The 14,652-nt window shown below is 32.2% G+C and overlaps 2 protein-coding genes across 3 annotated transcripts in view; both read left to right on the top strand.

Annotated features, from left to right (window-relative positions):
* The window catches only part of LOC126748597 (uncharacterized), a 356,494-nt gene that overhangs the window by 200,945 nt on the left and 140,897 nt on the right, over positions 1–14,652 (top strand). The window lies entirely within an intron of this gene.
* Positions 10,640–14,652, top strand: part of LOC126748591 (host cell factor 1) — a 57,750-nt gene continuing 53,737 nt past the window's right edge. The window contains exons 1-2 of one of the 2 annotated variants that reach the window (XM_050457931.1): positions 10,640–10,766; positions 10,825–11,049. In XM_050457931.1, the coding sequence (XP_050313888.1) occupies positions 10,890–11,049 (160 nt within the window). In that variant the 5' untranslated portion in view covers positions 10,640–10,766; positions 10,825–10,889. Of the gene's footprint in view, positions 11,050–14,652 lie in introns of both variants that reach the window. The other variant, XM_050457930.1, reaches the window with a different exon arrangement.

A 14,652-nucleotide genomic window follows, 5' to 3' on the forward strand; every position in this document is an offset into this window, starting at 1 on the left:
TGTTGCTCATATCTGGAAAAAATATGGGTACGTATAAGTATTCAAAAACTCAGGAAATATTTCCTAAAGATCAGTGGCGAAGAATAGAATTTTGTAAAACCATGATGGAAAAGGCAAATAAAAAAAAAATTTTTTAAAAAATATTTTGTTTTCTGATTCTTCCTTTCCATTACATAGCAAACACAATTCTTCCATTGTTCGTTATTGGTCTCAGAAAAACGAACACAGAAGTTTTCAGTTTCGTATCCAATATCCTCAGAAATTGAATGTTTGGGCAGGTATTTTGGGCGACAATGTTATAGGAACATTTTTTATTGATGGCACTTTAAACGCCCAAAAATACCTTCAGTTGCTGCAAAACCAAGTCCTGCCATTCAAATCCTACCTGATGTAGACCTGGGATCGGTTTATTTTCAGCAAGATGGCTGTCCTGCTCATAACGCGGCTAGGGTAAAAGAATTTTTAACAAATACTTTTCCTAACCGCCTTATTAGTGGGACTGGCGATATTAAATGGCCTTCTAGATCTCCAGAATTGTCTCCAAATTACTTTTATCTGTGGGGTTACCTTAAGCAGACGATTTACAAGCATGCATTTAGTAGGCCAACAAATTTAGAGGAGTTGCGAAATAAAATTGTCGAAGGTGCCAATTCCATTTTAGCTGAAACTCTTTTGGAGGTGCGAAATAGCTTTTACGATAGGTTAAGTTTTTGTTTAGCGGAAGAAGGCGGTTTATTTGTGCCTTTTATTTAAAAAATGATATGTTGTTAAGTTTGTTTATTAGAGTTTTATTTCTGATTTTTTATTATATTTTTATCAGAGTTGATATTTTATTTTTTACTAGAATAACGCTTTAATTTTCATTATGCAAAACACAGCATATTAAACATTTTAAGATTACAATTCTGTGCGGGTTTTATATATTGTCATGTCTGTAAAACCCGCATTAGAATAAATATTTTAAAAATGCCTGGATTTTCGTGTAATATTTTGGGACATTTTGTCGCCAAACGACGCAGCTCCTACGAAAGTCAGATCTTTACTCATGCCATCCTCGGGAGTGTTGCCAAGTCAAAAAAATAAAATTCACCAGAAAAAAAACGAAAAATCACCAGATTTTAAAAAAAATCAACAGAAATTTTAAAACTTTATTTTTAAAGTTGTATTACTAAATTTAAACAAAGAAAATGCATGCTTTAATGTCTGTGTACAACTTAGTAATAAACTCTAAACACTTTAATCTGAAAGATTTTTTTTGTTGCTCCGTTAATATATTTTGCTCAAATGCTACAGCAATTTTGGGTCCCATATATATTTTTCGAGAGGGAGATAGTATGCAGGATTCCGATATTGGATTTGTATTATATCAGTGTTTTTTAAATATTCGGGTCTTATGTAATAGCTCAGTAACATTTTATAGGCAGCACTAATTTTTGAGTATAGAAAATAAATTTTAGGATTTTCTGATTGAAACTCTAAGTTTAAATAATTAAAAATTGGCAAACTGCATAATTTAGTGGTGGGATCGTTTAGCATATCATTAATTTTTGTAGCACCAAGAGATGATGCCTCAAATACCTCACTTCTAAAGTAAAGTTTAATGCTTCATAGCTTTTCTAATGCATTGAATACCTTCTCACACGCATAAGAAGCACATAGTGCTAATGAATGGCAAATACATTTCATAATGAATAAATGAGGAATGTCTTTTGATAAATGAGTTTTCAAAGAATTTTTTCGCCCCATCATGGTATTAGCACCGTCTGCAGCAAAACCAACCATATTTGTTTTGTACGGTATTTCGTAATTATTAAAAAAATATATAATAGTATTATATAAACCTTCGGCACTTACACTTGCATTAAAATAAGTGTTACCTAGAGTACTTTTCTAAATCCAATGCTTAAAATCATTATGTTGCTCCCAAGTTGAATTATATTTGTGAGCATAGCATTTTTTTTCTGTGGAGTCTCTTCTGCATCATTGGTGTCTAATAAATTAGAATCAGATGATTCTAAAGCGGAAGTAGATGGAACCGGCGGAGACCCACATGCTGACATATTATTTGATGAGGAACTAGTGCCAGGCTTTTCTGTGTTTTAATCTATTTGCTTTTCGACAGGTTTCAAAAACTGTTGAAAATATTCAAAGTTGATGGCATTTTTTAAATCACCAGAAATTGCCATTTTACAAAAAGTTTTTCACCAATCACCAGGTTCATCATAAAATCATTAGATCTGGTGAAATTTCACCAGAACAGGCAACACTGGTCCTCGGGCCGGCCGGGGCGGTGCCGGTGCTCTGTCGCAGGCATCGTACACGCGCGACGTTGCAAAATATCGCCTCTATGCGGTTCCTATAAATAACGAACGAAAACACGATCTGTATAATATTGCATTGACAAGACAAGACAAGCAAACTACATTTCACGGTGTTAAAGTTTTTCTACAGCCAAAAACACAATTATCGTTAATCTGTATTTTCAAATGCTTTATAAACATCATTTTGAGAAACGCTTTTACGCCTTATTATTTTATAACCAATGTAAACAAAACTGTCAAACGCTTTTAAGATAGAAGCTGTGTGTTCGAAAGAAGCACAAGTTTCTGGAAAATTGAATCCAATATTATCAGCTTTTTTGACAAAAATTCTATTCCGCAATTTGTCCGTAATAATATTTACAATTGAAAAAGCTCTTTCAGCAGCTGAGTTGGAAAATAGTAAGCTTAGCATAGACATTGCTAGAGATAAAATATTCTTAAGTCTTGGCGTATCATCATCATCGGAATCTTCAAAACCTTGAATCCAATATTCACTACGTATGTTGTGATGTTAATATTCAAACCATGCAGAAGATTCCAAATTAAATTTCCAAAATTTCCAAACATCCCTCAAATGCACTACTAAATCAGTGATATCGTACCTGCATTGACCTGATGCAACTGCAGGAGATAACATAGATATTTTTTCAAGAATTTGGATAGTTGCGGGCATAATTTTCTGCAGTTCTTCAAGATCCAATCAGATCAGGAACTCTTTGCATCTTTGTTTAATCACAAGTAGCATTCTCTGTCTAGCATTTGGCACTAATCTCGTTAAAATAAAAACCAAAATTTACAATAAATCACAGTACAAATATAATTAACGGGCATAAGATACCTTTTAAGATCAAATTCAAGAAACTTTTGCTTGCTCGCTTTTTCTAAATACGCAAAAACGACAATTTGTGGCAAATAAAAATAGAGCTAGTCATTTAAATTTTTTAATAACTTTGAAGGTTCAGCTGATTCTAATTGAAACAACTCCGAACAACATATTTGAAAGAAGAGGGTAGATATATAAAATATAATTTATTTTCTATGGATTTGTACATATTGTACATATAAAGTTTCTGCTTTGAATCCACAGTCCCCGCGTTCAGAGTTTCGAAAATATTGAAATGTAAGGCCAACGCTTACCATTGATCGTTTCTAAATTCATTATTTCTAGACATTTTCGCTAACTATTTGCTTACACATTTACCGATTTAATTTTTTTTTTTTGTACCGCTAAATAGAGAATTTTACGCTCCTTACTATGATGTATCACACGATGGGGGTTCCCATTTGACATATTAAAGTGAGGTTAGCTGGAGGTGAGGAGGTGATTGACAGAACTTCAGTAAATGCATAATTAAAAAATAAATTTTACGCGCAATGGAATTTTCAACTTTCATAACACTCATTACTGGGCTTTGGAAAATCCGCATATTACACGGAGAACATACTTTCAACAACGTTTTTTCTGTAAATGTATGGGCTGGAATTCTGAACGGGATGCTCATCGGACCTTTTATTCTGGAAAATCGTTTGACTGGTGCTCGGTATTTAGAATTTTGCGCAACAATTTACCTGTGCTCCTTGAAAATGTGAATCTCAACGTGAGGCAGAACATGTGGTTTCTTCATGATGGTGCTCCACCACATTTTTCACGACCAGTGCAACAACATTTAGATCGTGTGTTTCCCGGACGATGGATAGGCCGTGATGGTCCAGTTGGGTGGCCTCCTCGCTCGCCTGACCTTAATCCATCAGACTTTTATTTGTAGGGTCATATGGAAACAATGGTGTATGTAAACGAAGTTGATACTAAGCAAGAGCTACGACATCGCATAAACGCTGCCAGTGACGCAATTTTCCTACAGCCTGGTTTGGCCCGTGCATGTACCTCTTCATGGATTCGAGGAGCTCAAGTCTGTATCGAAAATAATGGAAACAACTTCGAACAGTTGCTTTAAATTAGTTTAAATTAAACACGTTAAAAAATACACGTTTTTTATTTAAAAAAATATGGATATCTCCAAAACTAAAAATATTTTACTACATTTTTTTTTATTATTACTCATCAGCTATCATTCCCAAGTTTATGCGCATAGGTTGAAAATTACCTTATATATATATATATATATATATTATATATATATATATAGGTTGGCGAATAGAAGACTACACATAGGAATTATAAATGGCAATACCGCTCCTCTCTTACTCTCTGGTTGATAAGCGGTGCGGCGGATTCCGGGTCATCTAATTTGCTATTTTTCGATACGAACAATCAGCAGATCTCATTTTCTGTGTGATTGTATACTGCACTATTGATTCCTCAAGCGCTATTTTAATTTTTTTAAGTATTTATCATTATGGCTGTTTATACCTCTTCCGAAAAAGTTCAAATAATTAATAGGTTTTATGGAGCAATTCTGCAGTATAATGCAGATTTATTGTCAGTAACTGTTGAAAACAGACCGATTTCTTATGCTAAAGCTATTTTAAATATCGTGTAAAATTTTAAAACATCTTTTTGCCTTCAGGAATGTAGAAATTGTCACATCAAATCTCAAGAACCACTTAATGGAAGGGTCTAGGAAATAGAACGGTAGAAAGAATGGTTTGTAGGGCTCTAGTTTTCGATCGAGTAGAAGTGTTGGAGAGGAACTGGGTATGCATCACACATCTCGTGAGAGTATTTGGAAAAACATGAATACAGATGTTTATAATATTCCAAAATTCAGAGGGTGTTTCCTTAAGACTAGTGGCAAAGAATGGCATTTTGTTAAGCCATGATGGAAAAGGCAAATGAAAATGAAAATTTCTTAAAAAATATTTTGTTTTCAGATGAGTACTCTTTTCCATTGCATAGTAAAAACAATCTTTCGTTACTGGTATTTCGGTAATTAGGACTCAACCAGTGATTTATAAATTATCAGCAGTAATTTTCTTTTTAGAAATTCTCGTAGTTGATCAAATTTATGTATAGAAGCTCTAAATTTTTTGTTGTAAACAATATGTGTTCTTCTCATTTTAAGTGTTCGTCTATGGCAAATCCTAGATACATTTTTTTACGGTTTTTATTTCATCTTTTTTTTACGGTTTCAGTCAATTCAACAGATATCCAATTATTTTTTAGTTCAGATTGTACTAATTGTTTATTTTTTGACCAGGACAAACCATGGAACAAGACTACTGTATCGTCAGCACATGATATAGTCGTACCCTTCAGAACAATTTCTGTGAGAAAATGAATGTGCAAATTAAACAAAAGAGGTGGTGCCTTGGGGCACTCCAATACAAATCTATTCGGCCTCGCTCATGGCATCACCAATGCGGAGGTACTGGTATCTGCCCGTAAAATAACTTTCGAACACACCCGAAACGGATCCCCTTGCTGAAAATATTAAAAGGGGTACGGGGTCCCCTTTTAATATTTTCAGCAAAATATTGTGTGATACTGTATCAAAAGCTTTTGCTACGCCTCCATTATTTCAATCCGTAAGTCAGTTCCGTCAAAATATTCCAGGAAGATCAAGCCGTATACCCCAAAAAACATATGCGACAGAAAAATGCAAATAAGTGTGAAAATCTCCCTAAAATAGTACTAATTTAGATAGAAAAAATGCGAAAACAAGAAAAAATACATTTGTCTAATGTAAAAAGACACCTTAAAACAAAATACAGTTTTAATTAATTTCAGGCTTTTCTACTCCTTTCAGCTTGCTTATTGTGGATATGCAATCGAAAACTAAATTGCTTGATAATATTGAATTACTACCAATTAAATGAGAACTTGCTAATGTTAAATAATATACACACATATTAATCCATGGCAAGGACTTTAATGTTATTATTTTAGAGATTAATAAACTTTATTTTAAGGCTTTAAACATGACCATAACAATAAATCTTAATGTGAACTAGCAGAAACTGCTGACTACCTTCAATTATTAGCGATAACCTAAGATCAAGTAGAATCAAAATTATAAGAAATTATACCACACCAACGCAAGTTTAAGTGAGGTTTAATTAACGACATAAGCTCCATATTTAAAAGTCTTACAGGCAATTTAGATGCTTCAGCTTAGATGGAGAATGCTATGAGAGATTATCAAAAGTTATAAAAAAAAAGTCAATTTTCTTGTTTATTGAAAAACTTTAATTTAACCATTGAATAAATAAATCAAAATGCTAAATTATTAGATGAAAAGTTACATCAATGAAATCTAGCAGTTCAAACTTCCAACTTTTTGCAGAGTTCTGCATTTAATGCATTATAAAAACGAATGACCTATATAAAGAACTAAAAACAACTCAAAAAATTATAGGTGCAAAGTTTGAAAGTAACCTTGCTTACTTTTCTCTTTGAACAAATAATTAAATTAGAAAGTTTTATACTAAATAACAAAATAATATTTGTAGTAAGAATATTAATTACATCTCAAAAAGAATTTAACTATTTCCAATTTACTCAATACCTATACAGAAACAGAATATATTTAAAAAAATATTTTTATACCCAAAAATACATTTTTGATTATAAAAAAGTTCTTTTACCGAGAAAATGAGTGTCATTTATGGCATGGTGTTCATCTGCAATAAAGTAGACCTGCAAGAAATGATACCAGATAACCCTTGTGCCGTCCAATTACTAGAAAATACAAATCGAAGTACTTGCCAAAAAATAGAGATCAAGATCTCCAAACCCATCTTTAATCAGCTGGACCCTTCAAACAAACATGCAGTCATTATGGAACCTAATGAAAAAAACTCTGCATTTAAAATGTTAAACTCAACACCAATTTGTCAAGTTTAATGGATCCTTAATATGGTACCTTTCGGTTGTCAAATCACTCTGAATCAAGAAGTTGTTATTTTCAATCAACAATCGAATACGTGCCCCGAACAAGGTTGTAACCAACAATATTTTAGAAACGACGGTAAACATGGAATAACGTTGTAACCGACATAATATAGCCGTTTTTACTGCAATCGACATTAACATGTATATTATTATGGGTCATTTTAGTTTGCGAACATTGCATTGGCCTGAACAAGGTTGTAACAATAATAGGTTTGCGCTGTGTGTTTGTTTAGTTTGTTGCAAAACGGCGTCAAGTGCTGTGCGTTTTACTTCTGCTGCAGAAAAGCAGCTGAATAAAGGCCAAAAGCGTAAAATAAACATTACTGAATGGAAAGATATTAAAAGAAAAAGCTTGAGGGAGAGTGGACAGCCATATATAAGTAAAAGAAATGTTGCCGTTCCTGGAAAAATCGCTGTTGATGATGTGAGTAAAAAAACGTTGTAACCATCACCCATGTTTCTGAGAAAACAGTGTTTTTAATGAGCGGTTATAAAATTATTGTTTTTTTTTCAGGTGCGCGTTTGTCGCTGTAAATATGAATGCCAAAATATTATTTTGGCGAATAAACAAAAGGCATTTAAAGATTTTTATAATTTAAACTATGACAATCAGACAAGAATGCTTGCGCAACAGTGTATGGATATTGTTAATATTAAACGAAGGTATGTGGATGAAAATATTTCCAGAAGACAATGTAGCGTAAAATGATATCTACTCGTTGAAAATCAAGAAATACCAAAGGTACAGGTATGTCAAAAAACATTATGTTACGCTTTAAAAATTACACTAAGGCGCCTACAAAAGCTGCAAGAAAAATTAAAATTTAACGAGCCACTGGAAGATAAAAGAGGAAGACATTCAAACAGGCCTACAGCTATACCAGACACTATTAAGGATTTAATTAAAGCACATATCGAGAGTTTTCCTAAACAACAAAGTCACTATGCAAGAGGTCGGATCGAAAAATTGTGCCTTAATCCCGTTAAAGCAGATGTTTATTTAGTTTAAGGGCAACATCCAGAAGTTAAATGCAGCGAGAAGCTATACAGGGATATATTCAGGTCTGATTTCAATTTAAGATTCGGTACACCAAGGTCTTATACTTGCCAGTATTGTGATAAATTCTATGTTAAACTTATCGAAGCACGATCGGAAGAAGAAAAAAATAATATCTCTCGTGAAAGTGAAATCCACCACAGGCGAGCAGAAAAGGCATATTCTGCACTGAGTGATGACATTAAAATAGCAAAAGAAAATAAAAATATAATAGTATTATGTACTGATCTGCAGCAGGTTCTTTTCTGTCTGACTTTGAAGCACTCTTCCGTCTTTTATCAAGGACAGTACTCCTGCTATAATCAAGCCGTTCATAATATGGGCACAAATGTTTTCATGTGTTTTTGGCATGAAAGCGTAGCTAAAAGAGGGTCCGCTGAAATAGCATCGTGTTTACTTATTATGTTTCGACACATTTTAAACCTATGGAAAATATTGCGACAGACAGAAAACTTATTGTTTGGTCGGACAGATGCGTCGGGCAAAATAATAACTGGAGAATGATATCTCTTTATCAGTATCTTGTTACTATGAAGTACTTCTCATCTGTTGAACAGAAATTTTTAACAAGTAGTCACAGCTTTTTACCTTGCGACCGTGACTTTGCATTGATAGAAAGAAAGAAAAAAACGGCTTTTTTTTATCATCCTCGGCAGTGGATAGAAGTTATAGCAAATGCACGAACTTTGAAGCCTTTTCTTGTGTGCAGTATGGAAAATAATGACTTCAAGGATCTTTCTCTGATTGAATCGTCACTGAAAAAGGATTCAGCATTTAAAATAACCGAGGTCGTTTGGCTCCAAATTACAAAAGATGACCCCACAACCATACGTGCAAGAGTGTCTCACAATATCTTGCAACCATGGGCAACTTATTCTATGTAAAAAAAAAATGATGTTCGAAATAGATGCCTTCCTCCAGTGAGAGTAGAGCTCGAGACACTACCAAACTTATACAACACTGTTCTTCCTATCAAAAAAGAGAAAAAGGAAAATTTGTTAGACATGTGCAAATTTATTCCATTGGAATACAGGGAATTTTACAATAATTTGCTAAGTGACGATTAAAATGTAATGGCTTATTTTATGCTTAAATGTAATGAGTTCATTAAATTTAATATAAAAAATCTAAAAAATGTTATGTTTACTTACTTCTCATCATCTTTGAGACTCACACACATACATGCTGACACCACATATCCACACACCCATCTACACACACACCTGAACCCACATGCATTTACACTTGAACAAAGTTGTAACCAGCCTGTTACAACCTTGTTCTGCTGAACGGCGCTATTATTCTCTTTATTTTACCACTGTTATGAATCAAATTAATTATTTTTGCCCAAATAGTGGATTAATATACATCAATATGATTTAATAAATGATGTAGGTCTTTATATTTCGATAATTACTATTAGTATACAAAAAAAACTTTTCCTGTAAAATTTTCTTTTTGATGGTTACAACCTTGTTCGGGGCAGGTATTCAATCAATCATACAATAAAATTATCAGCCGATTTTATTCCCTGATTTTAAGAAAACCCCCTATCCTGCCCATACTTAACCTCAGCGAACACACTGACGACAGCTTGTAATGAATATGCTTGTAATGAAAGAATGAAATATTATTAACATTATGCCTTTGATATTTAGCTTGTTCGTTTTAGATCACTTTAAATTTATATGTATTTTACGAATTTTAATAATTAAGTTGTGTTTTTAAAATATTATTTGGGTATTCTAGTGTTGTCGAATTTTAATTCATATCCAGTCCCGCAAAAACGCATTTGTTTCATGTCCGACCGTTCATACCAAATCGTGTACATCCGACTTAAGAATATTTTTAAGTTATAGTGTTTGATTGCATAGTTTGCTTCACATTAAGGAAGTGATAGGAATAAGAACAGTTTTTTTAACAATTTTAAAAATATATTTGGTTAAGACTTCAAATTTTTGCTGTTTAGATATAAAATATCTCATCTCCCCTCAATGAATATACGCTAGAGGCGCGGTAATCAATATCTGGGCATTAAGCGTTCCTGTCCTCATATATACTTCCTTGGTATCTGATTCTCCCTTGCATTGCTCATATTAAAGAATGCATTTTACTAAGAGATGGCGCTCACGGTAATTAAAATAATTTATTTTTAAATCATTTAGAATTATTGTTTGATGAAAACAAACGTGGTAACAAAAAATATTTATGCGGATTATTTAATCGAATGTTATAAAATTATAATTTCCGCGAATGTAATGATATTCAAAAACATGACGAGACGGCTTGTTCTTAACCAATAGATGGCAATCTCATCGAATATGGAAACTTATGAATTTTACCGACAGATGACTCCGACAAACGTTCGGGCTGGGTTAGTAAGGAGGAAATCGATATTGCCGACAGAAACGAAGACAGCGTAAACTCATTTTTGTAACGTTTTGCCGCTTATGTCGGCGAAAGTCAAGGAATTATAGAAACTTTTAGTCATTCGTTTACTATTCAAATTGTGCCAATGTTTTACCAACAAACAACAGTATATATGAATAAACCTGGGAACATGTAGTGTTTGAGCTAAAGTGTACATTTTTTAGTGAAGTTTCAATTTCTAATGGTTTTTACCTATAATATAGCAGAGTGAAGTGCAATGTGATACGCAATGGCGGGTAAGGAGTTACGGTGGAAATTAGTGGGTAATACCAGTGGTCCCCATCCGAGACCTCGCCATGGACACCGAGCTGTTGCCATCAAAGATTTAATGGTCGTTTTTGGCGGCGGAAATGAAGGAATAGTACATGAACTTCATGTTTACAATACAGGTACAAGCAGTTTGGCTTTCTCACCAATTTGTAATAAATATGGCGTGTTCATTACTTTTTGTTTGGGTACTAGTGATTATTTGCTATAATCTGAGTTACAGTCTACTCGGATTAATGTTTTTATGTCAGGAACATTTATTCATTTGTTGCTGTAAGTTTAGCGGTAATGAAATGTCACTATGGATTTGTTTAGTCTGGAAACAAATATGGCGGCGTATATACATATACATACTAACAATATATAAGCTTAGTTATATGTCAATTTTAAGTCAAGTTATAAGGTAAGACTCCCTGTAAATGCGATTAATGCAGATATTTAAATAAAAATATATTTCTGTAAACTTTTATACAAATGAATGCAACTGTGCATATTGAGATGCATATCTTTGTAAGATTATATATTTTCATTTATTGGTTTAACATCACTTGTCAATATTGGTTAAAAAAGTTTTGGTCATTTAAATAATAAAACTTGTATTAAAAAGATTACTAGAAATAGAAAATGAATTAATTAATGCTGCCCAATTAAGAGGTTAAAACCAAGTTATTTAAACCTTACTTCATAATTTTCTCAATAAATTAACATTAAATGAATTGTGACAAAGTTTCACTTTTTGTTTTATCAAATAAATATAGACCTGACCCTATAAGAAACTTAAAGAAAAGTTAGGATAAAATGGAAATCATGCAGTCTGCCTCCACAGTTTCTTTCGTTCAGTTCTTTTATTTTACCCTAACCTACGACTGCACTGCAAGTATGGACTAGTTTTTTCTCTATTAAAGAAAAGTGTTTTTACTAAAATTGAAATGGGTTTAATTATGCCCATTTGTTTTATCAAAATTGCCCCCATTTCTTTACTGTTTAAAGTTACTAAATTAAATGAATTGTTGTGTTTTTTATGTATCAAATCATAAAAAAATCTGTCTAGTTTGTAAAATCACTATGATTACATTAAGACTACTAACTGATAAGCTAAACGCTATAAATTATAATTTCTTACTTGACAAAAGGACAATGAGATAACAGAAATGAATCTTGATGAACACAGGAGGAAGGGGTAATACAGATAATTAGAAGGATGATACCAAATAAAATTACATTATCAGCTTTTCTACAATAACAAAAATTTTAATTTTTCTTCTACAGATCTTCACACAGTATTCCTAGCAAAACAACTAAGAGAGGAAATGTGATGCAGGGAATAGCATTAAGGATAGCATCAAGAATACCATCCTCTGATGAAACAGTTTACCAACCAAAACATATCTAATCTAAAATTCTTTATTGCAGGAAGAGCCAACCAATAGAATATAAGATTACAAATAATGTAAATTGAACAGAACATAATTGAGCAAGATAAGATATTATATTCAACACAACAAATAAACATAAAAAAATTTTTTCTACATAAATCAAAATAAAAGAAATAGTAAAATTGCTAAAGAGCATCAATAAAACATTAAAAACTGTCAAATTTATTAAGAGAGTATGAGGTCCTACTTAAAAATTGCTTCTTAGTAAAAGGTCTAGTACTTTATATTTTATTAAATGTTTGTTTTATTATAAGTTTATTTATTTATTTATTTATTTATACACGGGATCAACCCCATTACAAAAAATATATATATTCTTGAAAAAGAAATAAAAGCTATACTACCTAACCACTAATTACTAATTAACAATAATTATCAGACTTAATCTTAATACCAAGGATAATTAAACCGTTTTACAAGTAGTAACAATATTCACTCAAAATCAGAACAATTAACAATGCAAAATTAGCTAAGAAAAAACAAAATATATTATTATCAATGACAATGATCAAATGTATTTCAAATCATTAATCATGGAGCAAAATTAATTCAAAAAACAAAATCCTACAAACTCTTAATAAGACTCCTAAAATGCAATAAGGAAATTCCTAAAACTTCAATTCCAGTAGAGTTTACCAGCCTCAAGGTCCAAATAAGTAATGAATTGTCGAAACAGTGGGCTGTCAAGGCAGTTGTGCATATAGGTCTCCTGATGGACCCGTTATGCCCCACCAGGGTTTACCAGAGCCCAATGGCCTTAGAGAAACCGATAAGGCTCTCTGGTCTGAAGGACTTAAAGTCACTTGTTACACTGAAAGTGTTACCCAAGTATTTGAACCTGGCGCGCGTGAGTGCTGGGCACTCCCCGACTACATGGTCAACGGTTTCATCCTCCTCACAGCACCATCAGCATTCCGGGTTGTGCACAATACCGATAGTATGGAGATGTATTATAAGTATGGAGAAGTAATATCTAGTGAATTTTTATGATCTATGTAAATTATTTATTTCTTTTTCAGAAATATTTATATTTTTTGTAATGGGGTTGATTTATTTATTTATTTAAAATAAATAAATAAAAATTTTTATTGCAGCTAGACAACTAAATATGTGTTTCAGATGCGCAAAACATTCATTCTTCAATAATTAAATGAATTCTTAACTTTGAAATTAAAGTATAATATATGCATTTCCCGATAAATCAATTTTGACTAAACTACTATAAAATAAGGAAATGAAAGGAAAAAGTCAGGTTGATGTGGTGTATACTGATTTCAGTAAGGCTTTCGATCAGATAAATCATAGCATTCTGCTGGAAAAATTGAACAAGCAATTTAACTTCTCAGAAAGGCTAATTTCGTTGCTTTCGTCATACCTTATTGACCGTCTACAGTTTGTTGAGGTGGAAGAGTGCAAATCTAATACCTTTGTTTCAACTTCTGGAGTCCCACAGGGATCCAATCTCGGCCCACTTCTTTTTATCTTTTATATTAATGATCTTATAGAATTGATTTCCTGCCTTAGACTAGCTTATGCTAATGATCAACATATCGTTTATTAAATCCATAAAACATGTAGTTACAACAATACAAATTTTTTGTTACCTAGGTGTGGATTTTGTCAGTAAAAAAATTCTAACTTAATTAAGTATACAATTAAAATATTTATAAAATTTAAAGCATTCAGTCACTTATCCATTCATACATCCATTCATGTCATGATTTATCAAAATATTAAATTTAAATATAAATAAAAAGGCAAAACGCGAGTACACAAAAATTAAATAACAAGAAAATATAACATTCATTAACAAATTAACTCACGCACTAATACACAATACTAGATGAGAGTTTCATTTAAATTTTCAGCCATATACTCATGAAGAGAATAAAAGGCCTTTTCTTGCAGATATATTTTTAGATCTTTCTTTATCTGATTTTTCTCTGAAGTTTATTGGGAGTTTATTCCAGAAACAACAAATGTAAAATTTGGTTTACAAGTCTTGAAATTATTTTTGAACCTAGTATTATGCGGATGTTGCCCTTTCAGATTCTCAAAAAAGATTTTATTGTCAAGGATAAATGAAACACATTCATAGATATAAATACAATAAAATGTTAGGATGTTATGATTAATAAAATATGGTTTATAGGATTCCTGATAGGGTAAATTGAATATAGTTCTCAAGCACCTTTTTTGCAAGATAAGAAGTCTTTCAGAGTCCCCCGAATTCCCCCAAAGAATTATATGATATCTGACTCTGGACTGTATATAGGCATGATATGCTGA

This window comes from Anthonomus grandis, chromosome 22, assembly GCF_022605725.1.
Source record: "Anthonomus grandis grandis chromosome 22, icAntGran1.3, whole genome shotgun sequence".
In the NCBI taxonomy this organism is placed as follows: Eukaryota; Metazoa; Arthropoda; class Insecta; order Coleoptera; family Curculionidae; genus Anthonomus; species Anthonomus grandis.